Below are 25751 nucleotides of genomic sequence, written 5' to 3' on the forward strand. Positions count from 1 at the left end.
GGACTCTGCATGATCAGAGAACTAGTGAAGGAAGAAGGTTCATGCATCATCACACAGTCTACACCAACGGAGGTATGGATAGAGGGGAGATTGAACAGGTATCAGGTCAACCGATGCTACAGATGGCTACGAGGAAACTGGCGATCTGGAGATGATAGTAGGTATATACACTGCTAAAGTGATAGTATTGAGAATGCATTGAGATAATGATCTGTATTTATTTTCAGGATGAGGAAAGTCATAATTGAATTATGAATGTTTATAATGTATGTTAATATAAGTATAACTTTCAGTCAACAGTCTCTTTTCTGTAGCTTCACTCCGTAGCCCACATACTAGTCTGTCACTAATGATGTCATTTAGAGCAGCATTAAACTCAGTGTTCTGGTAGTTTCTTTAATGCAGCAGCAAACATTGTTACTGATTCTCCCTCTTCCTGATGTCTCCTGTGGAACCTGAACCTTTCAGCATTAACTAGTGGTTCTGGTGAAAAATGTCCTTTAAGTATCTCCACAATATCCCCATACGTCTTATTACCTGTTCTGACTGGCTGTAGCAGGCTGCCTAGTAAATTAAATGTCTTTGGCCCCATTACACTAAAACATGTAGGCACAATGTTGTCCTCATCCATGTCATTTACAAGAACTAAATATTCAAACCATTCTGTATATGAGCTCCACTGTTCAATACTTTCATCAAACTGTCCAATGTTTCCAACAATTCCAATAATTTTTTGTTTCTCAATAAGCTCCTGATTGTCACTCACTTCAATATTGTCCTCAACCAAAGCAATATTTTCCTCAGTCACGTGATCTTCATTCACTTCACTCACTGACGTTTCCTCCTAAGTTCGCTAATTTAGCAGTTTTAAATAAAAGGTTTGTCTTCACAGTTGAATAAATGTCCCTTCCTTTAATCACTGTATATTCCTCCTTTTTAATCACGTTGTTTTCCAGCTCCGATGTCAGTCTCCAGTCCTTTTCTGCCGTCCATGACGATGTTAACTCCAGTGGTGGAAAAAGTACCCAATTGTCATACTTGTGTAAAAGTAAAGATACCTTAACAGAAAATGACTCAACTAAAAGTGAAAGTCACCCAGTAAAATACTACTTGAGTAAAAGTCCAAAAGTAGTTGGTTTTAAATATACTTAAGTATCAAAAGTAAATGTAATTGCTAAAATATACTAAAGTATCAAAAGTAAAAGTACAAGTATAAATCATTTCAAATTCCTTACATAAAGCAAACCAGATGATTTTCTTGTTTTTAAAATGTACGTTCAGCCAGAGGCAAACTCCAACACTCAGACAATTTACAAACAAAGCATTTGTGTTTAGTGAGTCCCCCAGATCAGAGGCAGTAGGGATGTTCTCTTGATAAGGGCGTGAATTGGACCATTTTCTGTCCTGCTAAGCATTCAAAATGTAACTAGTACTTTTGGGTGTCAGGGAAAATGTATGGAGTAAAAAGTACATTATTTTCTTTAGGAATGTAGTGAAGTAAAAGTAAAAGTAGTCAAAAATATGAATAGTAAAGTCAAGTACATATACCCCCCAAAAAACGACTAAAGTAGTACTTTAAAGTATTTTTACTTAAGTACTTTACACCACTGGTTAACGCTCTTTCTTGGCTAGCTAGACTATGCACTTGCCTCTGCTAGCAATACACTGTGCTAACATTAGCCTATTCTGTACCACAGAAAATAACAGTTTTAAACAGTTGTAAAAACCCACTTCTTCCAGACAGAATAGTTCCTGTAGATTCAGACTTACTCATCACCAATCTTTTGTTATGTCTCGTGGGTTTCATAACCACGTCTGTATAACAATTCAATAATGATGAGACAGGAGACAGGAATCAGTTCAACCATTTATCTGGAACGTGATCATCTCAACACATACAAACCCCCATGATGCTCTGCAGCACAACCCCAATATACAACAAATACATAGATAAGTAAATGGACACTAAACAAAACTCATAGAGGAATTTAAATGTTCAGTTGTAGAAAGTAGGGCCATGGGATAGGGTCAGAAAGGTCAGTATGTTTGATAACTGGTTACAGAGGTGACATAACAAGCATAAAGTCCATTATAACACAGTGAAGTAGAGGTGGGAGCTAAAAGCAAAATACAACACATGGAAATGTGTCTAGTGTGTGTGTGTGTCTAGTGTGTGTCCACTGTGTGTCCACTGTGGGTCCAGTGTGTGTGTGTCTAGTGTGTGTATGTGTGTTCAGTGTGTGTGTGTGTGTGTCCAGTGTGTGTGTGTGTGTGTGTGTCCAGTGTGTGTGTGTGTGTGTGTGTGTGTGTGTGTGTGTGTGTGTGTGTTCAGTGGGTGTGTGTGTCTAGTGTGTGTATGTGTGTTCAGTGTGTGTGTGTGTGTGTCCAGTGTGTGTGTGTGTGTGTCCAGTGTGTGTGTGTGTGTGTGTGTGTGTGTGTGTGTGTGTGTGTGTGTGTGTGTGTGTGTTCAGTGGGTGTGTGTGTCTAGTGTGTGTATGTGTGTTCAGTGTGTGTGTGTGTGTGTGCAGTGTATGTGTCTAGTGTGTGTGTGTGTGTGTCCAGTAGGCTATATGGGATTTCCTTTCATCAAAATCCTACACATGGAAATGTGTCCAGAGTGTGTGTCCAGTGTGTGTGTGTGTGTGTGTGTGTGTGTCTCCAGTGTGTGTGTGTGTGTCTCCAGTGTGTGTGAGTGTGTGTCCAGTGTGTGTGTGTGTGTGTGTGTCCAATGTGTGTGGGTGTCCAGTGTGTGTGTGTCCAGCGTATGTGTGTGTGTCCAGTGTGTTTGTGTTTGTGTGTGTCCAGTGTGTGTGAGTGTGTGAGTGTGTGTGTCCAGTGTGTGTGTGTGTGTGTCCAGTGTGTGTGAGTGTGTAAATGTGTATGTGTGTGTGTGTCCAGTGTCTGTGTGTGTGTCCAGTGTGTGTGAGTGTGAGTGTCCAGTGTGTGTGTCCAGTGTGTGTGTGTGTGTCCAGTGTGTGTGAGTGTATGTGTCCAGTGTGTGTGTGTGTGTCCAGTGTGTGTGTGTCCTGTGTGTGTGTGTGTGTCAGGTGTGTGTGTGTCCAGTGTGTGTGAGTGTGTGTGTAAGTGTGTGTGTGTGAGTGTCCAGTGTGTGTGTCCAGTGTGTGTGTGTGTCCAGTGTGTGTGAGTGTGTTTGTCCAGTGTGTGTGTGTAAGTGTGTATGTGTGTGTGTCCAGTGTCTGTGTGTGTGTCCAGTGTGTGTGAGTGTGAGTGTCCAGTGTGTGTGTCCAGTGTGTGTGTGTGTGTGTCAGGTGTGTGTGTGTCCAGTGTGTGTGAGTGTGTGTGTAAGTGTGTGTGTGTGAGTGTCCAGTGTGTGTGTCCAGTGTGTGTGTGTGTGTCCAGTGTGTGTGAGTGTGTTTGTCCAGTGTGTGTGTGTGTGTGTGTGTGTAAGTGTGTATGTGTGTGTGTCCAGTGTCTGTGTGTGTGTCCAGTGTGTGTGAGTGTGAGTGTCCAGTGTGTGTGTCCAGTGTGTGTGTGTGTGTGTGTGTTTGTCCAGTGTGTGTGTGTGTGTTTGTCCAGTGTCCAGTGTGTGTGTCCAGTGTGTGTGTGTGTCCAGTGTGTGTGTGTGTGTCCAGTGTGTGTGAGTGTGTTTGTCCAGTGTGTGTGTGTGTGTGTCCAGTGTGTGTGTGTCCTGTGTGTGTGTGATTCAGGTGTGTGTGTGTCCAGTGTGTGTGTTTGTCCAGTGTGTGTGTCCTGTGTGTGTGTGTGTGTGTGTCAGGTGTGTGTGTGGGTCCAGTGTGAGTGTGTGTGTGTTTGTGTGTTTGTGTGTGTCCAGTGTGTGTGAGTGTGTGTGTCCATTGTGTGTGTGTGTGTGTGTGTGTGTCCAGTGTGTGTGTATGTCCAGTGTGTGTGTGTCCTGTGTGTGTGTGTGTGTCAGGTGTGTGTGTGCGTGTGTCCAGTGTATGTGTGTGTCCTTTGTGTGTGTGTCCTGTGTGTGTGTCCAGTGTGTGTGAGTGTGTGTGTCCAGTGTGTGTGTGTGTGTGTGTGTGTGTGTGTGTGTGTGTGTGTGTGTGTGTGTCCAATGTGTGTGTCCTGTGTGTGTGTGTGTCAGGTGTGTGTGTCCAGTGTGTATGTGTGTGTGTGTCCAGTGTGTGTGTGTCCAGTGTATGTGTGTGTGTCCAGTGTGTGTGTGTGTGTTTGTGTGTGTCCAGTGTGTGTGTCCAGTGTGTGTGTGTGTGTGTGTGTGTGTGTGTGTGTGTGTGTGTGTGTGTGTGTGTGTGTGTGTGTGTGTCCAATGTGTGTGTCCTGTGTGTGTGTGTGTCAGGTGTGTGTGTCCAGTGTGTATGTGTGTGTGTGTCCAGAGATTGTGTGTCCAGCGTATGTGTGTGTGTCCAGTGTGTGTGTGTGTGTGTTTGTGTGTGTCCAGTGTGTGTGTCCAGTGTGTGTGAGTGTGTGTGTCCAGTGTGTGTGTGTGTCCAGTGTGTGTGAGTATGTGTGTCCAGTGTGTGTGTGTGTGTTTGTCTCCAATGTGTGTGTCCTTTGTGTGTGTGTGTCAGGTGTGTGTGTCCAGTGAGTATGTGTGTGTGTGTCCAGTGTGTATGTGTGTGTGTGTCCATTGTGTATGTGTGTGGGTCCAGTGTGTGTGTGTGTGTGTGTGTGTGTGTGTGTCCAGTGTGTGTGAGTGTGTGTGTAAGTGTGTATGTGTGTGTGTCCAGTGTGTTTGTGTGTCCAGTGTTTGTGTGTCATGTGTGTGTGTGTCCTGTGTGTGTGTGTGTGTGTCAGGTGTGTGTGTGTGTCCAGTGTGTGTCCAGTGTGTGTGAGTGTGTGTGTCCAGTGTGTGTGTGTGTCCAGTGTGTGTGTCCTGTGTTTGTGTGTCAGGTGTGTGTGTGTCCAGTGTTTGTGTGTTTGTGTCCAGTGTGTTTGTGTGTCCAGTGTGTGTGTCCTGTCTGTGTGTGTGTGTCAAGTGTGTGTGTGTCCAGTGTGTGTGTCCTGTGTTTGTGTGTCAGGTGTGTGTGTGTCCAGTGTTTGTGTGTTTGTGTCCAGTGTGTTTGTGTGTCCAGTGTGTGTGTCCTGTCTGTGTGTGTGTGTCAAGTGTGTGTGTGTCCAGTGTGTATGTGTGTGTGTCGTGTGTGTGTCCAGTGTGTATGTGTGTGGGTCCAGTGTGAGTGTGTGTGTGTGTGTGTGTCCATCGTATGTGTGTGTGTCCAGTGTGTGTGTTTGGGTGTGTCCAGTGTGTGTGAGTGTGTGTGTCCAGTGTGTGTGTGTGTGTGTGTGTGTGTGTGTGTCCAGTGTGTGTGTGTGTGTGTGTTTGGGTGTGTCCAGTGTGTGTGAGTGTGTGTGTCAATTGTGTGTGTGTCAGGTGTGTGTGTGTGTGTGTCCAGTGTGTGTGTGTGTCCTGTGTGTGTGTGTCCTGTGTGTGTGTGTGTGTCAGGTGTGTGTGTGTGTGTGCGTCCAGTGTGTGTGTGTGTGTGTGTCCTGTGTGTGGTCCTGTGTGTGTGTGTGTGTGTGTGTGTGTGTGTGTGTGTGTGTGTGTCAGGTGTGTGTGTCCAGTGTGTGTGTGTCCTGTGTGTGTGTCCTGTGTGTGTGTGTGTGTCAGGTGTGTGTGTTTGTCCAGTGTGTGTGAATGTGTGTGTCCAGTGAGTGTGAGTGTGTGTGTCCAGTGTGTGTGATTGTCCTGTGTGTGTGTCCTGTGTGTGTGTGTGTGTCCAGTGTGTTTCCAGTGTGTGTGTGTGTGTCCAATGTGTATGAGTGTGTGTCCTGTGTGTGTGTGTGTGTGTGTGTGTTTGTCCAGTGTGTGTGTGTGTGTGTGTCCAGTGTGTGTGTGTGTTCTCTGTGTGTGTGTCCAGTGTGTGTGTGTTCAGTGTGTGTGTGTGTGTATCCAGTGTGTGGGTGTGTTTGTCCAGTGTGTGGGTGTGTTTGTCCAGTGTGTGTCCAGTGTGTGTGTGTGTGTGTGATCAGTGTGTGTGTGTGTGTGTGTCCAGTGTGTGTCAGTGTGTGTGTGTGTTCAGTATGTGTGTGTGTGTGTCCAGTGTTTGTGTGTCCAGTGTGTGTGTCCAGTGTGTCAGTGTGTGTGTCCTGTGTGTGTCCAGTGTTTGTGTGTTCAGTGTGTGTGTGTTCCCAGTGTGTGTGTGTGTCAGTGTTACCATGGTTATTATTTACAGGGACACTGAGGAGTCATCATGAACCCAAAACCCTGGATAGAGGGGCTCAGTGAATGTGGAGTGGAATGTGTTCAGGTGGGTCAGTGTGTCAGAGGAGACTCTGTAGAAGGACAGAGTGCCGGCTGGCCAGTCCAGATACACTCCTACTCTGTGGGGGCAGGAGGAGGGGACGTCTATGGTAGTGGACTTATTATTGTGACAGGCAGAGTAACTGTTGTCAGAGCAGATCAGACACCAGGACTTGTCATTGTATCCAATCCCACAGTCAACAACCCCTCCTCTCCTGCTGATTCCTTTATATGCCACTCCTATAACAGCCATGTCCCCACTCCACTCTACCTCCCAGTAACAGCGCCCAGTCAGACCCTCTCTACACAGCACCTGTCTACAGTCCTCAAATCTCTCTGGGTGATCAGGATACGGCTGCTCCTCTCTCCTACGTGTCACCTTTCTGTTCTCCTCAGACAGAGAGAGGAATCTGTGTACTGTGTTTGGGTCCAGTGTGAGATCACAGACATCGGATGGATGAAACCAGAAACAATATTAGAAATCATCATCATCCTGAACACACACACACACACAGCCTGAACACACACACTGAACACACACACACACACACACACACACACACACACACAAACACACACATCCTGAACACACAAACACACAAACACACACACAGCCTGAACACACACACACACACACACAAACACACACATTCTGAACACACACACACAAACACACACACATCCTGAACACACACACACATCCTGAACACACACACATCCTGAACACACACACACACACACACAGCCTGAACACACACACTGAACACACACACACACACACACACACACACACACAAACACACACATCCTGAACACACACACACACACACACACAGCCTGAACACACACACACACACACACACACACACACAAACACACACATTCTGAACACACACACACAAATACACACACATCCTGAACACACACACACACACACACACAAACACACACAGCCTGAACACACACACACACACACACACAGCCTGAACACACACACACACACACACACACACACACACAAACACACACATTCTGAACACACACACACAAATACACACACATCCTGAACACACACACACACACACACAAACACACACAGCCTGAACACACACACACACACACACAAACACACACACACACACATCCTGAACACACACACACACACACAGCCTGAACACACACACACACACAAACACACACACACAAACACACACATCCTGAACACACACACACAAATCCTGAACACACACACACACACACACATCCTGAACACACACCTTCATGCATGCATGAACACACACACACATTTCTAAAGTAACACAAACACGTCACACACACACACAGACACACACATTGTCAAAGCAACTCTTTGTAAACTTTGGTGTCCCTGATTTGTGCTTCTGTAGAACTACAGCTGATATTTAATATGACCAAGTAAGTAATGATGGTGGTCTTTGACTTTGACTTCACTTGAATTAAGACTTATTCTTAGTTATATTCTTCACAGCAGTCAACACTCACATTTTCTAAGTCCAGGTTTCATTGTGTTCTCTCCACCATGTTCCACACTGTAGCGGTAAGCAGAAGAACAGACAGTCATTGAGGGATACACCTGAACTCACACACACACACTGGACACACACACACAACACACACACTTGACACTCACACACACATTCAGCATATCACTTTGTATAAGCGGTGGTAAGAATGTTTGTCTGTGTGTGTGTATGTGTCCAGTGTGTGTGTCCAGTGTGTGTGTGTGTCTGTGTGTGTGTGTCCTGTTTGTGTGTGTGTGTGTCCAGTTTGTGTGTGTCCAGTGTGTGTGTGTGTGTGTCCAGTGTGTGTGTGTCCAGTGTGTGTGTGTGTCCAGTGTGTGTGTCCAGTGTGTGTGTGTCCTGTGTGTGTGTGTGTCCAGTGTGTGTGTGTCCTGTGTGTGTGTGTGTCTGTCCAGTGTGTGTGTGTGTCCAGTGTGTGTGTGTGTCCAGTTTGTGTGTGTGTCCAGTTTGTGTCCAGTGTGTGTCCAGTGTGTGTGTGTGTGTGTGTTTGTGTGACCAGTGTGTGTGTTTGTCTGTCCAGTGTGTCCAGTGTGTGTGTGTCCAGTGTGTTTGTGTGTGTGTGTGTGTGTCCAGTGTGTGTGTGTGTTTGTCCAGTGTATGTGTGTGTGTCCAGTGTGTGTGTGTGTGTGTGTCCAGTGTGTGTGTGTAGTGTTTGTGTGTCCAGTGTGTGTCCAATGTGTGTGTGTGTGTCCAGTGTGTTTGTGTGTGTGTGTCCAGTGTGTGTGTGTGTCCAGTTTGTGTGTGTGTCCAGTTTGTGTCCAGTGTGTGTCCAGTGTGTGTGTGTGTGTGTTTGTGTGACCAGTGTGTGTGTTTGTCTGTCCAGTGTGTCCAGTGTGTGTGTGTCCAGTGTGTTTGTGTGTGTGTGTGTGTGTCCAGTGTGTGTGTGTGTTTGTCCAGTGTATGTGTGTGTGTCCAGTGTGTGTGTGTGTGTGTGTGTCCAGTGTGTGTGTGTAGTGTTTGTGTGTCCAGTGTGTGTCCAATGTGTGTGTGTGTGTCCAGTGTGTTTGTGTGTGTGTGTCCAGTGTGTGTGTGTCCAGTGGACCCACACACACACACTGGACACACACACACAGGACACACACACACACACTGGACACACACACACTGGACACACACACACTGGACACACACACACACACACACACTGGACACACACACACACACACACAGTCTTTATTTAACTTAGTCCAAGTGGTGGTCAGAATGTTTGTCTTAACTAGCCTGATAACTCCAACATGTCTGATATGAACATTGACATAAACCCTCTACATACTTGAGTTTCTCCAGTCTGCAGTGTGGATCCTCCAGTCCAGCAGAGAGCAGTCTGACTCCTGAGTCTCCTGGGTGATTGTAGCTCAGGTCCAGCTCTCTCAGGTGTGAGGGGTTTGACTTCAGAGCTGAGACCAGAGAAGCACAGCCTTCCTCTGTGACTAGACAGCCTGACAGCCTGCAAAGAGTCAAATCATATTAAAACCACACTGCTATTCTTTGGTGGTGAAAATAGTGGCAGTATATTTTTTCAACATATTCAGATATAGCAGTGTCCTGAAACCTGCCATATCTATTCATAAATTAATGTATCATTATTAGAAATGACAAATTATCAAAGTATTACTTGTAGATAGAAAAATGTATATTACAAATATTTGAGTAGACTGACCAGAGCAGTTTAAAAAGCAGTATCAGTCAAAAGACAGACAGTGAGGTATCAGATTTAGATTGTATTGAGTATACAGTCCACACCATATCTATTTTGACAGTGAAGCTAACATTTTAAATGTGTCTCTGTACTCCAGCATTTTGGATTTGAGATCAAATGTTTCATATGAGGTGACAGTATATAATGTCACCTTTTATTTGAGGGTATTTTCATACATATCTGTTTCAACATTTAGAAATGAAAGCACTTCATGTATGTAGTCCCCTTATTTGAAGAAGTCAAATGCATTCTGACCATTTGACTAATAGTGTATTAAAGTAGTCAAAAGTTGCGTATTTGGTTGATGTTTCCCGATTGGCGCAGTGGTGTAAGATGCCACTAGAGATCCTGGTTCGAATACATATCTAGTTGAACCAACCACAGATGGATCTATAATGAGGTACAGAATACATATCTAGCTGAACCAACCACAGATGGATCTATAATGAGGTACAGAATACATATCTAGTTGAACCAACCACAGATGGATCTATAATGAGGTACAGAATACATTAGACCCATGGGGCGGCGCACAATTGGCCCAGCGTCGTCCAGGGTAGGGGAGGGAATGGCTGGCAGTGATGTAGCTCAGTTGGTAGAACATGGCGTTTGCAACGCCAGGGTTGTGGGTTCGATTCCCACAGGGGGCCAGTATAAAAAAAATATATATATATATATATATATATAATGTATGCACTCACTGTAATTCGCTCTGGATAAGAGCGTCTGCTAAATGACTAAAATGTAAATGTAATGTAAACTCGTTGGTTGCAGTTTGTTTTGGGTTATGTTTTGTCCAATAGTAACTGAATGGTGGACGATGACTGGTGTAATTTCTATCTAAGTGAGTAGATAACATGTTTCTAAACACTACTAAATTAATCCTGATGATAACATGATTAGGAAAAATCATGAATGAATCATGAATGATAATGAGTGAGAAAGTTACAGAGGCTACAACAAAACATGCTAACCTCTCACCATTACCAATAAGAGAGGGGGTATGATCCTTGTTCCTCTGTAACTTTCTCATTCATCATCATTCACAATTCATTCATGATTATTCATAATCATGGTAGCATCCACATTAATGTAGAAGTGTTCAGAAACATCTTCTATTCTTACTGACAATAGAAGTGAAGTGATTCCAAAATGACAGGACATTATTCACCATTCAGTTTCAATTGGGAAAAACATCATCCAAAACACAACCAAAACAAACTACAAATGTATTCAACAAGTTTGAAGAATCATAAGCTTGATGTAATCACTGCAGGTAAGGAATATGGGACCAAACACTAAACTTATGACTACTTTAATACAATATAAGTGAATATGTCCAAATTATTACAACTTTTTCAAATGGGAGAACCAGAGGCATAAAGTGCTTTCATTTCTAAACAGTAACACAGATATGTATGAAAATATCCTCAAATAAAAGGTGACATTATATACTGTCACCTCATATGAAACTTACTATCTCAAATCCAAATTGCTGCAGCATAGCGCCAAATTTAAAACTGTAAACTTCACTGTCCAAACACAGATGGTGTGGACTATGTGCGCCTGGTAAACACATGTGGATCTGGTGAACAGTTATCACTTGTTCACCAACTACAGGAATACTGACCTCAGAGTCTCCAGTTTACAGTGGGGATTCCCCAGTCCAGCAGAGAGCAGCTTCACTCCTGAATCCTTCTGGTCATTGTTACTCAGATCCAGCTCTCTCAGGTGTGAGGGGTTTGACTTCAGAGCTGAGACCAGAGAAGCACAGCCTTCCTCTGTGACTAGACAGCCTGACAGCCTGCAAAGAGTCAAATCATATTAAAATCACACTGCTATTCTTTGGTGGTGAAAATAGTGGCAGTATATTTTTTCAACATATTCAGATATATCAGTGTCCTGAAACCTGACATATCAATTCATAAATTAATGTATTATTATTAGAAATGACAAATTATCTAAATATTGCTTGTAGAGAGAAAAATGCATATTACAAATATTTGAGTAGACTGACCAGAGCAGTTTAAAAAGCAGTATCAGTCAAAAGACAGATTTAGATTGTATTGAGTATACAGTCCACACCATATATATTTTGACAGTGAAGCTAACATTTTAAAGGTGGCTCTATACTCCAGCATTTTGGATTTGAGATCAAATGTTTCATATGAGGTGACAGTATATAATGTCACCTTTTATTTGAGGATATTTTCATACATATCTGTTTCACCGTTTAGAAATGAAAGCACTTTATGTATCTAGTCCCCCCATTTGAAGAAGTCATAAGCAGTGGCGGCTCCTGAAAAAATTCTCAGGGGGGGCAATTTTTCTGATGATTTAGGTGACCTACACACATTTTAAAAAAGATATGTCCAGCAACAACATGAAGACAGGGGCAGCATATAAGTCAATACCAGAAGCATTTATTGACTGATCTCAAAAGTGTTGGCTTACCAGGGTTGGTGGAGCCCTCAGTTTCATCTTTGCCTCGCAAAGCTAACTCAAACACTCCGCAAAACTTCACACACTGGATTAGCCGGCTGAGGATGTGGCGGTTCTTGCTAATGTCGTAGTAAATATATTTGTTATAGTGAATATGGAATATGATATGTTGAGTAAAATGTTGTGCTAAGATCTATTTAGGTCAGGAGCTGGTTATAAATTCTGTTCCTATCCAATAACAATGGACAAAAGGGTCCTATCTTGTCAGCCTTGTCAGCAGGTGGCCAAGGACAACACCCACGCCATAGGCCTCTCAGTTCTTCCAACTCACGAGTTCTTGCTCTGAGGACAAACACACACACACACACAAACACACACACACACACACATCATCACTGTTAAACACACACACACACACACACACACACACACACACACACATCATCACTGTTAAACACACACACACACACACACACAAAAATCCCCTCTCTTAGGCTGAACATTTGAAGACAGAGAACCCGACTCAGAGCCAATGCAACAGTGACACTAGCCTGGAAGTCCTCGCCCAACTAATCAGGACCAATCAGAAGATCAGAACTACTAGATTCAACCTACTTCATTTATTGCATAAAATGTCTGCACACAATGAAACATTGTCTTCAGATAACGAACGGGTCCGTGCACGTGATTCCAGATATCTTTACCTCTGAATAAACTGCCTTTATTATACCATATCCACCCTGTCCAAAGTCTCTACTTGGTCTCAGTTCTCCAGTAAACTTGTGATTATCAACACTAACCTCATCGTTGTGGCGGCGGACAGCTAGCCTGTATCCCTCTTCCAGTTGAGTGGCAATGTTCACTCCCCAAAGCAGACAATCTCAAACAGCTATCCATGTGGGTCTTTGACAGCTCATGTTTCTTAATCATTCCTGAAAGATGGTGCATGTCCGTTACACACCAGTCGCTGTCCAAGCGGTGCTGTCTGCCGTGCCGCCTTCAGGGTGAAAGAGTAAGCAGGGGGTAGCAGAAGACTGCATTAGCTACATCGCAGCCTGCTAGCCAGGTTTTTCGTTCATACTAATTTTTGGAAAATCCTCGGGTGTAGGACTTTCCGCCTTTAGTAGAAACCTGTTGAATTATTAAATTTGGTCTGGGAGGTCCTAATTGTTTCGTTGCCAATTTATCTTGATTTGTTCGCCGACAAAAAGTAACTTATTTCAAAGAGACAATCGAGTTGCACTGAACGCTATAGCAATCTTACCAGTAGTACGTGAATTGATTGACGCTGCTACCCGCTCTTTTCTTAGTTACGTTCATGGTTATGTTACGTATGACGAAAGCGCGTAAGTGCAAGCCCTCAGAAACCCATAGAGATTGTATTGAAAGCTCTGATATTTGAAAAAAATAGATTTTACATGGGAGTCTATGAGAGACTTCTGGGCGATTTTCAACCTGACTGAAATCGCCCCAAAAGGGGGGGGGGTGCATTTGAAGCACGACTTTAGCCTGATTGGACATTTAGTGGCAGATTAGACGTCTAGATTACAACACTGATAACTACTGTTGGCGTGATATAATTGATTAGAAAAAAAATCCCTTCCTTTTCCCGTTTGGCAGTGCGTCGCCCATATCGCCCTATTGAACACACCGCCCCTGGTCATAAGTATTTTGACCAATTCACTCATACTGTATTAAAGTAGTCAAAAGTTGAGTATTTGGTTGTAAACTCATTGGTTGCATTTGCAGTTTGTTTTGGTTGTGTTTTGGGTTATGTTTTGCCCAATAGTAACTGATTGGTGGATGATGACTGGAGTAATGTTCTGTCTAAGTGAGTAGATAACATGTTTCTAAACCCTGATCCTGATGATGCCATGATTAAGAAAAATCATGAATGAATCATGAATAATAATGAGTGAGAAAGTTACAGAGGCTACAACAAAACATGCTAACCTCTCAACATTACCAATAACAGAGGGGGTATGATCCTTGTGCCTCTGTAACTTTCTCATTCATCATTATTCACGATTGATTCTTGATTATTCATAATCATGGTAGCATCCACATGAATATAGAAGTCTTCAGAAACATCTTCTATTCTTATTGACAATACAAGTGAAGTGACTCCAAAATGACAGGACATTATTCACCTTTCAGTTACTACTGGGAAAAACACATTTAAAAACACAACCAAGACAAACTGCAAATTTTTTCAACAAGTTTGTAGAATCACAAGCTTGATGCTATCACTGTGGGTAAGGAATATGGGACCAAATACTAAACTTATGACTACTTTAATACAATATAAGTGAATATGTCCAAATTATTACGACATATACAAATGGGAGAAATAGATACATAAAGTGATTTCATTTCAAAACAGTAACACAGATATGTATGAAAATACCCTCAAATAAAAGGTGACATTCTGTTCTGTCGACTAATATGAAACATTCTTGATGTAATCACTGCAAGGAACATGGGACCAAATACTAAACTGTTGACTACTTTAATACACTAGATACATAAAGTACTTTAATTTCTAAAAGGGTAAAACAGGTATGTATGAATACTCTCAAATAAAAGGTGACATTCTGTACTGTTGCCTAATATGAAACATTATATCTCAAATCCAAAATGCTGGAGCATAGCGCCAAATTTAAAACTGTAAGCTTCACTGTCCAAACACATATGGTGTGGACTATGTGTGCCTGGTAAACACATGTGGATCTGGTGAACAGTTATCACTTGTTGACCAACTACAGGAATACTGACCTCAGAGTCTTCAGTTTACAGTGGGGATTCCCCAGTCCAGCAGAGAGCAGCTTCACTCCTGAATCCTTCAGGTCATTGTTACTCAGATCCAGCTCTCTCAGGTGTGAGGGGTTTGACTTCAGAGCTGAGACCAGAGAAGCACAGCCTTCCTCTGTGACTAAACAGCCTGACAGCCTGCAAAGAGTAAAATCACACTGCTATTCTTCGGTGGTCAAAATATATTTTTTCAACATTTTCAGATACATCAGAGTCCTGAAACCTGCCATATCTATTCATATATGTATATATACACTATCAGTCAAAAGTTTGAACACACCTACTCATTCAAGTATATTGTAATGACCCAGCTGGGTCATAAAGGAAAAGAGAGACGGGCACCAGATGTACACAGGTTTATTCCTGAATGGGCTATTGTTCAGGCCACAGCCCACGCCGCTAAATCTCAAACGTACACAAATATAACATGTCAAGTTAAGGGCAGACTCATAGTCCCGAACAGAAGAGAGAGAGATGAGACAGTAACCCCTATTTAAGCATTTCAAAACCCAGCGGGATTACCCATCAAACCCCCCCAACCTTTCCATCTGTCCTGGCATATTTAACACCTGCTAGCACCCATGAGAACGATAACACACCGACGAACACAGAATACAATACCGGGTCGTTACAATATACAGTACCAGTTAAAAGTTTGAACACACCTACTCATTCAAGTTTTTGTTTAGTTTTTATAAAACTATTTTTTACATTGAAGAATAATAGTGAAGACATCAAAACTATGAAATAACACATATGAAATCATGTAGTAACCAAAAAAGTGTTAAACAAATCAAAATATATTTTATATTTAGATTCTTCAAATAGCCACCCTTTGCCTTGATGACAGCTTTGCCCACTCTTGGCATTCTCTCAACCAGCTTCATGAGGTAGTCACCTGGAATGCATTTCAATTAACAGGTGTGCTTTCTTAAAAGTTAATTTGTGGAATTTCTTTCCTTTTTAATGTGTTTGAGCCAATCAGTTGTGTTGTGACAAGGTAGGGGGGAATACAGAAGATAGCCCTATTTGGTAAAAGACCAAGTCCATATTATGGCAAGAACAGCTCAAATAAGCAAAGAGAAATGACAGTCCATCATTACTTTAAGACATGACGGTCAGTCAATACGGAACATTTCATGAACTTTAAAAGTTTCTTCAAGTGCAGTCGCAAAAACCATCACGCGCTATGATGAAACTGGCTCTTTTGAGGACCGCCACAGGAATGGAAGACCCAAAGTTACCTCTGCTGCAGAGGATAAGTTCATTAGAGTTACCAGCCTCAGAAATTGCAGCCCAAATAAATGGTTCACAGAGTTCAAGTCACAGACACATCTCAACATCAACTGTTCAGAGGGGACTGTGTGAATCAGGCTTTCATGGTTGAATTGCTGCAAAGAAACCACTACTAAAGGACACCAAATAAGAAGAAGAGACCTGCTTGGGCCAAGAAACACGAGCAATGGACATTACACCGGTGGACATTTGTCCTTTGGTCTGGAGTCCAAATTTGAGATTTTTGGTTCCAACCGCCATGTCTTTGTGAGAAAGCGGTGTGGGTGAATGGATGATCTCTGCATGTGTAGTTCCCACCGTAAAGCATGGAGGAGGAGGTGTTATGGTGTGGGGGTGCTTTGCTGGTGATGCTGTCTGTGATTTATTTTGAATTCAAGGCATACTTAACCAGCATGGCTACCACAGCATTCTGCAGCGATACGCCATCCCATCTGGTTTGGGCTAAGTGGGACTATCATTTGTTTTTCAACAGGACAATGACCCAACACATTTCCAGGCTGTGTAAGGAGAGGGATTGAGTGCTGCATCAGATGACCTGGCCTCCATAATCACCCGACCTCAATCCAATTGAGACGGTTTGGGATGAGTCGGACGGTAGACTGATTGAAAAGCAGCCTACAAGTGCTCAGCATATGTGGGAACTCCTTCAAGACTGTTGGAAAAGCATTCCAGGTGAAGCTGGTTGAGAGAATGACAAGAGTGTGCAAAGCTGTCATCAAGGCAAAGGGTGGCTATTTGAAGAATTTCAAATATAAAATATATTTTCATTTGTTTAACACTTTTTTGGTTACCACATGATTCCATATTTGTTATTTCATAGTTCTGATATCTTCACTATTATTTTACAATGTAGAAAATAGTAAAAATAAAGAAAAACCCTTGAATGAGTAGGTGTGTCCACACTTTTGACAGGTGCTGTATATAATGAATTAATGTATAATTTTTTACAGTAGATAACATGTTTCTAAACACTACTAAATTAATATTTGTGTGTGTGTGTGTGTCCAGTGTGTGTGTGTGTGTGTGTGTGTGTGTGTGTGTGTGTGTGTGTGTGTGTGTGTGTGTGTGTGTGTGTGTGTGTGTGTGTGTGTGTGTGTGTGTGTGTGTCCGTGTCCAGTGTGTGTGTGTATGTGCCCAGTGTGTGTATGTGTGTGTGTGTGTTTGTGTGTGTGTCCAGTGTGTGTGTGTGTGTGTGTGTTTTCCAATTAGTGTGTGTCAAGTGTGTGTGTGTGTGTGTGTCCAGTGTGTGTATGTGTGTGTGTCCAGTGTGTGTGTGTCAGGAATACTGACTTCAGAGTCTCCAGTTTACAGTGGGGATTCCCCAGTCCAGCAGAGAGCAGCTTCTCTCCTGAATCCTTCAGGTCATTGTTACTCAGATCCAGCTCTCTCAGGTGTGAGGGGTTTGACTTCAGAGCTGAGACCAGAGAAGCACAGCCTTCCTCTGTGAATAGACAGCCTGACAGCCTGTAAAGATTAAAATCATATTAAAACCACACTACTATTCGTTGGTGTTGAGTCATTTTCTTTCTAAGTGAGTAGATAACATGTTTCTAAACACTACTAAAGTAATCCTGATGATGCCAAGATTGAGAAGGATCATGAATGAATGAATCATGAATAATAATGAATGAGAAAGTTACAGAGGCTACACAAAATATGCTAACCTCTCACCATTACCTTCAAATAAAAGGTGACATTCTGTACTGTCACCTAATATGAAACATTTAATCTCAAATCCAAAATGCAAGAGCATAGAACCAAATGTAAAACTGTTATCTTCACTGTCCAAACACATATGGTGTGGACTATGTGTGCCTGGTAAACACATGTGGATCTGGTGAACAGTTATCACTTGTTGACCAACTACAGGAATACTGACCTCAGAGTCTCCAGTTTACAGTGGGGATTCCCCAGGACAGCAGAGAGCAGCTTCACTCCTGAATCCTTCAGGACATTGTTACTCAGATCCAGCTCTCTCAGGTGTGAGGGGTTTGACTTCAGAGCTGACACCAGAGAAGCACAGCCTTCCTCTGTGAGTCCACAGAATGACAGCCTGCAAAGAGATCATCATGATTTCACAAACACACTGTTAATTTAACACCAGTAGTGTAGAAGGACAATGGCAGATGCATTTGGTTTATTCTCTTAAACAACATATAGATTAATCTTCTGTCTCCTAGAATTGCATGGTCATATTGTTATACTAATGTGAACACCAATGCACTGATTCAGTATGTTTTTCAATTTAATATTATACATTATATACATATTATAATACATATATTTCTCTAAACTGAATATTTCGTCCTGATGATTAGTACTTAAATGTCATTTTATGTACTCACAGAGCAGCTCTGGAGGCTTTGACCACTGGCAGCAGCCTCAGAAGTCCTTCCTCTGATCTGGTGTATTTCTTCAGGTCAAACACATCCAGCTCCTTTTCTGAAGTCAGCAACACAAAGACCAGAGCTGACCACTGTGCAGGTGACAGTTGGACTTTTGAGAGACTTCCTGATCTCAGGAAGCTTTGGATCCCCTCCACTAGAGAATGGTCCTTCAGTTCATTCAGACAGTGGAACAGATTGATGCACCTCTCTGGAGAGGGATTCTTCCTGATCTTCTCCTTGATGTACTTGACTGTTTCTTCATGGCTCTGTGAGATGCTTCTTGTCTTTGTCAGTAGACCTCGTAAGTGCTTCTGATTGGACTCCAGTGAGAGGCCCAGAAGGAAGCGGAGGAAAAGATCCAGGTTTCCCGTCTCACTTTGTAAGGCTTTATCCACAGCACTCTTGTAGACAGTAACTTCAGTAACTTGCGGTTCGGCCATTAGATTCTCATTGTTGTTGATGAATGAGAGGAACACATATACAGCAGCCAGAAACTCCTGAATGCTCAGATGCACGAAGCAGTACACCTTGTCCTGGTACAGCCCACATTCCTCTTTAAAGAGCTGTGTGCACAATCCTGAGTACACTGAGGCTTCATTGACATCAATGCCAGCCTCTTTCAGGTCTTCTTCATAGAAAATCAGATTGCCATTCACAAGCTGTTGAAAAGCCAGTTTTCCCAGTGACAGAATGCTCTCTTTTTTCCAGTGTGGACCTGTCTCTTCTTTCCCAAGATACTTTTCATTCTTCTGTTCAGTATGAAACACCACAAGGTGTGAGTACATCTCAGTCAGAGTCTTGGGCATCTCTTCTCTCTTATGTTTCAGCATGTGTTCAAGGACTATTGCAGAAATCCAACAGAAGACTGGAATGTGGCACATGATGTGGAGGCTCCTTGATGTCTTTATGTGTGAGATGATTCTGCTGGCCAGGTCCTGATCACTGAATCTCTTCTTGAAGTACTCCTCCTTCTGTGGGTCATTGAACCCTCGTACCTCTGTCACCTGGTCAACACACCCTGAAGGGATCTTATTGGCTGCTGCAGGTCGGGTAGTTATCCAGAGGAGAGCAGAGGGAAGCAGATTTCCCTTGATGAGATTTGTCAGCAGAACATCCACTGAGGTTGACTTTGTGACGTCACAACAAATCTTGTTCTTCTGGAAGTCTAGGGGCAGTCGGCACTCATCCAGACCATCAAAGATGAACAGAACTTTGTACTTGTCGTAGTTGGAGATTCTTGATTCTTTGGTTTCCATTGAGAAGTGATTGAGAAGTTCAATCAAAGTGTGTTTTTCCTTTTTCATCAAATTCAGCTCCCGAAAAGGGAATGAAAATACAAATTGGACATCCTGATTTGCTTTTCCTTCAGCCCAGTCCAGAATGAACTTCTGCACAGAGACTGTTTTTCCAATGCCAGCGACTCCCTTTGTCAGCACAGATCTGATAAGTTTGTCTTGTCCAGTTAAGGGTCTGAAGATGTCGTTACATTTGATTGCAGTCTCTCGTCTTGCTTGTTTCCTGGTTGTTGTCTCAATCTGTCTCAGCTCATGTTCATTATTGACCTCTCCTGTTCCACCCTCTGTGATGTAGAGCTCTGTGTAGATCTTATTGAGAAGTGTTGGGTTTCCTTGTTTAGCGATCCCCTCAAATACACATTGAAACTTCTTCTTTAGATTAGATTTGAGTTCACGTTGGCAAATCACAGCAAGCTCATCTGAATCTAGAATTAACACAGAGGATATTAATATTATGTCTGTTTTAATGCCTACAGTATTCTAGGACTGTTAAATTTTAAATTATAATCATTTATTCGCTTAACTAACTGTATAAATGTTGTCATTATGCATTACAGACTGGAGTGACTGATTATATTATTATTGGTATTATTATTATATTATTCGGTATCATTAATGTTGTGTCTCTCTCTCTCTCTCTCTCTCTCTCTCTCTCTCTCTCTCTCTCTCTCTCTCTCTATTTGTCTCTCCCTCTCAACACAACACATCCCTGCTGCTACTTGATGAGGTCACTAGGGGTTGCGTTAAGGCTGCTACAATATCATTGAGTTACACAGCTACTTTAGTTGTACTTTAGCTACAGCTTTTAAATGTTATAAAACAGCATTCAACATGAGGCAGACAGCTCTTACTTTTCTCCAGTGTGTCAGCAAGCTCCTTCTGGTTCATTTTCCTCAGGACGTGCAGTGTGATTTTCAGAGCCCCCTCTCTGGCACTGCTCTCCTGCTTCTCATCTTCAGCATCCACCACTTCCTTATCCTGCTTCTGACTCTCAAAGCCTTCTGGGAGTTCTGGACTAAGAATCCTCTTGAACATATTCAGCTCGTTCTTCACAAAGGTCATAATATTCTCTTCAAGCAACTGAAATAAATAAAGTAAATAAGTTAAGCAAGAGACTAAATGCTTTCTCATTAACACATTAATGAATGATTGACAGATCAACTTAACTTGAGGTAAACAAAAACAAATGTACATAACAGGACCACATACACTGAATATGGAGGCCAGGTCTGTTTGATGACTCTGGGAAGACTGACCACAGAGAATCTCTGACTCTGATATCTCCTGTTGGTTTCTGTGGACAAAACATGAGATTACATTTCCTCATCCAGGGAGTACATACTCACACACACACACACACACACACACACACACACACACACACACACACACACACACACACACACACACACACACACACACACACACACACACACACACACAGGGAGGGAATGTTATGTTTGTTTAATATTGTTTTAGGACTATGAAAATGGAAAAAAGGATTAGCCTATGGATTATGAAAACAACAAAAAATAAATGGGAAAATGGGAGAGGAGAAATGACTAGAGACAGTGTTGTTTAACTCACTGACCATGACCCATGAGTTCTTCTTACCTTTGTTCAGTAGAAAAGTCTCCCTCTCTAAACACTATAGGTTGTTCCATAGACTTGTCACTCTTCATGGACACACAGCTGGGTACAGGGGAGGCTGGACTCTCCTGCTTGATTGGGCTTCAACACAACAGAGACAAACATTACGTCTCTCATCTACTCTAATCATGTTTTTTGCTAAATACTAAATATCTGCCTCACTCTCTGAGAAATAAGTAGTACTACTAGGTTTTACACAGTAATAATATATTTCTGCCTCACTCTCTGAGAAATAAGTAGTACTGCTAGATTTTACACAGTAATAATATATCTGCCTCACTCTCAGAGAAATAAGTAGTATTACTAGGTTTTACACAGTCATAATATATATCTGCCTCACTCTCAGAGAAATAAGTAGTACTGCTAGGTTTTACACAGTTATTTATATTTTTCTGCCTCACTCTCAGAGAAATAAGTAGTACTACTAGGTTTTACACAGTAATAATATATATCTGCCTCACTCTCTGAGAAATAAGTAGTACTGCTAGGTTTTACACAGTAATAATATATATCTGTCTCACTCTCTGAGAAATAACTAGTACTGCTAGGTTTAACACAGTAATAATAATTTTACATTTTAGTCATTTAGCAGACGCTCTTATCCAGAGCGACTTACAGTTAGTGAATACATCTTTTTTTTTATACTGGCCCCCCGTGGGAAACGAACCCACAACCCTGGCGTTGCAAACGCCATGCTCTATCAACTGAGCTACATCCCTGCCGGCCATTTCCTCCCCTACCCTGGACGACGCTGGGCCAATTGTGCGCCGCCCATGAGTCTCCCGGTTGCGGCCGGCTGCAACAGAGCCTGGATTCGAACCAGGATCTAGTGGCACAGTTAGCACTGCGATGCAGTGCCTTAGACCACTGCGCCACTCAGGAGTATACTCAGTACACTCAATAATCAAAAAGAACGCTCGATTGAGGTGTTACTTTGGCAGATAATGTCACCCATCTAAATACATATATTTATTTATTTTTTATAATTAACTAAATGTATGTTTTTTTTGGTTTATGTCAGTTTCATTGTGCTATGCTATAAATTGTTATTTTATTGTTGTAAGTGGTAAAATGAACTAGAAAATGTCATATTTTGCAATTCTGAGTAATTACTACTTTAGTAAGGATATACACGTTATTCAGTACTACTGCAGTTGCTAAATAATTCCAATAGATGGCAGCGTAAGACCACAAATGACATTTCAGAAGGTTAGTTTAGTTTTCTCCCTGGATACACCACCACTCCCCCTCACAGGAAAACTCCTGCACACGCTTTTTACTGTCCCTTTCCACACTGCTAACGCAATAAGCCTGGACATTACTTTAGTCACCTCTAGTCGAGAAAAACGTATTTTCCTAGTACATTCATTGTCAATTTCATCAACCACCCGAGCCACTGCCTGTTCACCCCGCTATCATCCAATAACGAGGTCAGTACAGGTGCATCAAAGCTGGGACTGAGAGAATGAAAAACAGCTTCTATCTCAAGGCCATCAGACTGTTAAATAGCCATCACTAGCACATTAGAGGCTGCTGCTGCCTATTGAAATCACTGTTCACTTTAATAATGTTTACATATCTTGCACTACTCATCTCATATGTATATACTGTATTCTATAATATACTACTGTATCTTAGTCCATGCCGCTCTGTCATTGCTTGTCCATATATGTATATATTCTTAAATTCCATTCCTTACTAGTTTTGTGTGTATTGGGTATATGTTGTGAAATTGTTAGATATTACTTGTTAGATATTACTGCACTGTCGGAGCTAGAAGCACAAGCATTTCGCTACACCCGCTATAACATCTGCTAAACACGTGTATGTGACAAATAACATTTGATTTGATTTGATGTAATTTATTGGCGGGCTGGAAGATGCACTCTTGTCTTTTCTATTCCGATGTAATTTACTCCCAATATCAGATATTAAGATTATTTTCTATAATGCATGTATACTAGGGTTGAGGTTAGTGCATCTGACTAGTGATTATTTACCCGGGGTTCAACACCTGCTATAGTCACTATTTTGTTGCTCTTCCAAAAGCATCACAGGCCTAATACGAGAAATATAGCTAACTAAAGTAATGAGTGACCATCTTAGAAAATCATGGGACATATAGTATTTGGTTGCATAATATTTTATGTCAATCATATTACTGCTTGTAATAGCAGCAATTAAAAGTTATTTATTCACATACAGACATTGGTGAGGCAGCTGAGAAATAAAGTGAATTAGATCAGTCTCAAACCTGCCCCACGCCAATTGCTGGACTTTCACACAGAGTTTACTAAGTCACCCAATTCAAACCACATTTGAAAAAAAAAAAAAAAGTGTATTATTTATCAAGTGTTCTGTTTTGCAATTATACATATAATAAAATAACAACAAAATAATCAAAACGCTATTTAATACTATAATTGTATTTACTAAGATAATATTATTACTAAAATAGTTTCTAAAAGTGTTCTAGGCTACCCTACCCTAGAATTAGGGGTTACGGCTAAATTAGGTTATAAGTAGGGTAAGATTTTCTGTATAGCACTTTGTGACATCTGCTGGTGTAAAAAGGGCTATATAAATACATTTGATTGATTGTTAGGTTTAGGGTTTATATGGCAAAAAACAGTATGGGTTTATGGCACTCTTGCTCCTCCTTGTGGCCGTATGTGGGTACTACATAACTCACTCATGACACTTGCTAGGCTCATAATCTGAGGTAGCAACTGCGTCAGATCTACAAATCAATGAGCTAGACCACCCGATTAGACAACAATCACCCCATTATATCCATTTGGTTTGCAACTCAGTGAACCTGCGCAGCATTCACTCAATTTGAGGCCTACTAACGAAGATTTCGATGCATATCAAATTACCCAGCAGCCATTTAGAAACAACAAGTCGACAAAAAAATTGTTATTTCTTAATTAAAAAATGTCTTCTGGCTGTTTAAAATCGGCCACATCTTGAAAAAGAGGACAGGGACATGCGTTTTGTTTAGATTGTACACTTTTTTCTTAAAACAAATATGGTTAACCATGACCAGAAAATTGTTAATGTTTGATGGCTATCTGCCAGCCATCGCCTCTAAAACTGTGTCTCACCTCACTATAGGTGACCACAACATGTACTCAGGTGAACAGTGTGCGCGCTCACCAAGTAGCCGTAACCTTGTTAATAATAAGTTACCTGAGGTAAACCTACAGGGTTAACGCTCACCAAGTAGCTGTAACCTTGTTAATAATAAGTTACCTGAGGTAAACCTACAGGGTCAATGCTCACCAAGTAGCCGTAACCTTGTTAATAATCAGTTACCTGAGGTAAACCAACAGGGTTAACGCAGGCGGGTCTCATTAATAACAATAGTGAAGCTGGTATTGTGACGCAGAACAATGGACTGGGAATAGAACGTTCTGAAGGCGAGTCGGTGTCACGGAGCTCAACAGAACTAATAGGAGCTGGTAGGGTGAAAAATGACCTAAAATGCCTGCTGTTTCACGATTACTTTATAACTAGAGACAAAAGGTAATATTATTAAACTGGGCTCCATGGCGGATGCAATTACCTCGTTTTTATCACAAAAAAAGCAATGTTAAAAATGACGTGTGTCCTGCCTACTTGAGGCTCCCCGAAAATAATATTCAAAAGTTCAGTCCTTGGACACAGAGGGGTTAAACACTCAAGTTACCGTCCATCTAGTGAAGAGAGGAGAACCGGACAGAGGGAGGGTAGGAAGCCAGCATCCGTCAATGAGAGAGGGAGAAGCCCTCCACGGTATTTAACAGGTGGAAGAAACAACCCGGGAGCTCCATCGGTCCACAAGAAATGCAGGCAGCCGGTGATGATGTAGTGGTAGCTAGGATAACTAGGATGCTGCTGGTAGAGTAGCTAGCTTAGCTAGCTGTACCGACTAGCTTGGCTAACTAGCAGGTCGTCCGTCTGTCCCTCGTCTCGAGGATGATGACGAATCCGGTGAACCACACAATTAAACAAGAACAGCGAGTGAAAAGGATCTGGCTACACTCATACTGTCCCTGACCGTAAAGCAAAAAGCAAATTGAACAATAAACTTCGGCATCTCAACACTGTATCGAACTCTGTCGTTGTTCCCCAAGATCACCTCAGCCCACTCTGCGCGTAACTGGACAATATGCTTGGCGCCAAACCGTACGTGGACGCGGACAGTTCTGTACGGGGACGGGACAGTTCCAGAACGCGGACATGAGCAGAGCCACACAATAAACTAAACCCAGTCTTTACAGTGTCTTACAAAACCATTTCTTAATTTTTTTATATGTAAAACATTCAAAGATTTTTTATAACAATATTTTGAGATCTGGGCCCATATCCAAAAAAAGCGTCTCAGAGTAGAAAATTGGTCGTATAAGTGTTGTAGCAGCCATTCTACTCTTATGGGTATAA

At 42.1% G+C, this 25751-nt stretch overlaps 1 protein-coding gene across 1 annotated transcript; it reads right to left on the reverse strand.

The window, feature by feature from the left end:
* Positions 1 to 6084: 6084 nt before the first annotated feature.
* Positions 6085 to 25607, reverse strand: LOC311121545 (NLR family CARD domain-containing protein 3-like; the record flags this gene model as incomplete). The annotated part of the gene is made up of 11 exons (XM_084196025.1): positions 6085 to 6593; positions 9055 to 9193; positions 11076 to 11249; positions 14663 to 14836; positions 17285 to 17458; positions 17874 to 17968; positions 18363 to 20101; positions 20528 to 20756; positions 20886 to 20970; positions 21291 to 21407; positions 25600 to 25607. The coding sequence occupies 11 exons, from the start codon at positions 25605 to 25607 to the stop codon at positions 6114 to 6116; spliced, it is 3414 nt and encodes a 1137-aa protein (XP_084052151.1). The 3' UTR covers positions 6085 to 6113.
* Between the last annotated feature and the right edge of the window lie 144 nt (positions 25608 to 25751).

This window comes from Coregonus lavaretus (genome assembly GCF_964263955.1).
Source record: "Coregonus lavaretus genome assembly, contig: HAP1_SCAFFOLD_483, whole genome shotgun sequence".
Lineage (NCBI taxonomy): Eukaryota > Metazoa > Chordata > Actinopteri > Salmoniformes > Salmonidae > Coregonus > Coregonus lavaretus.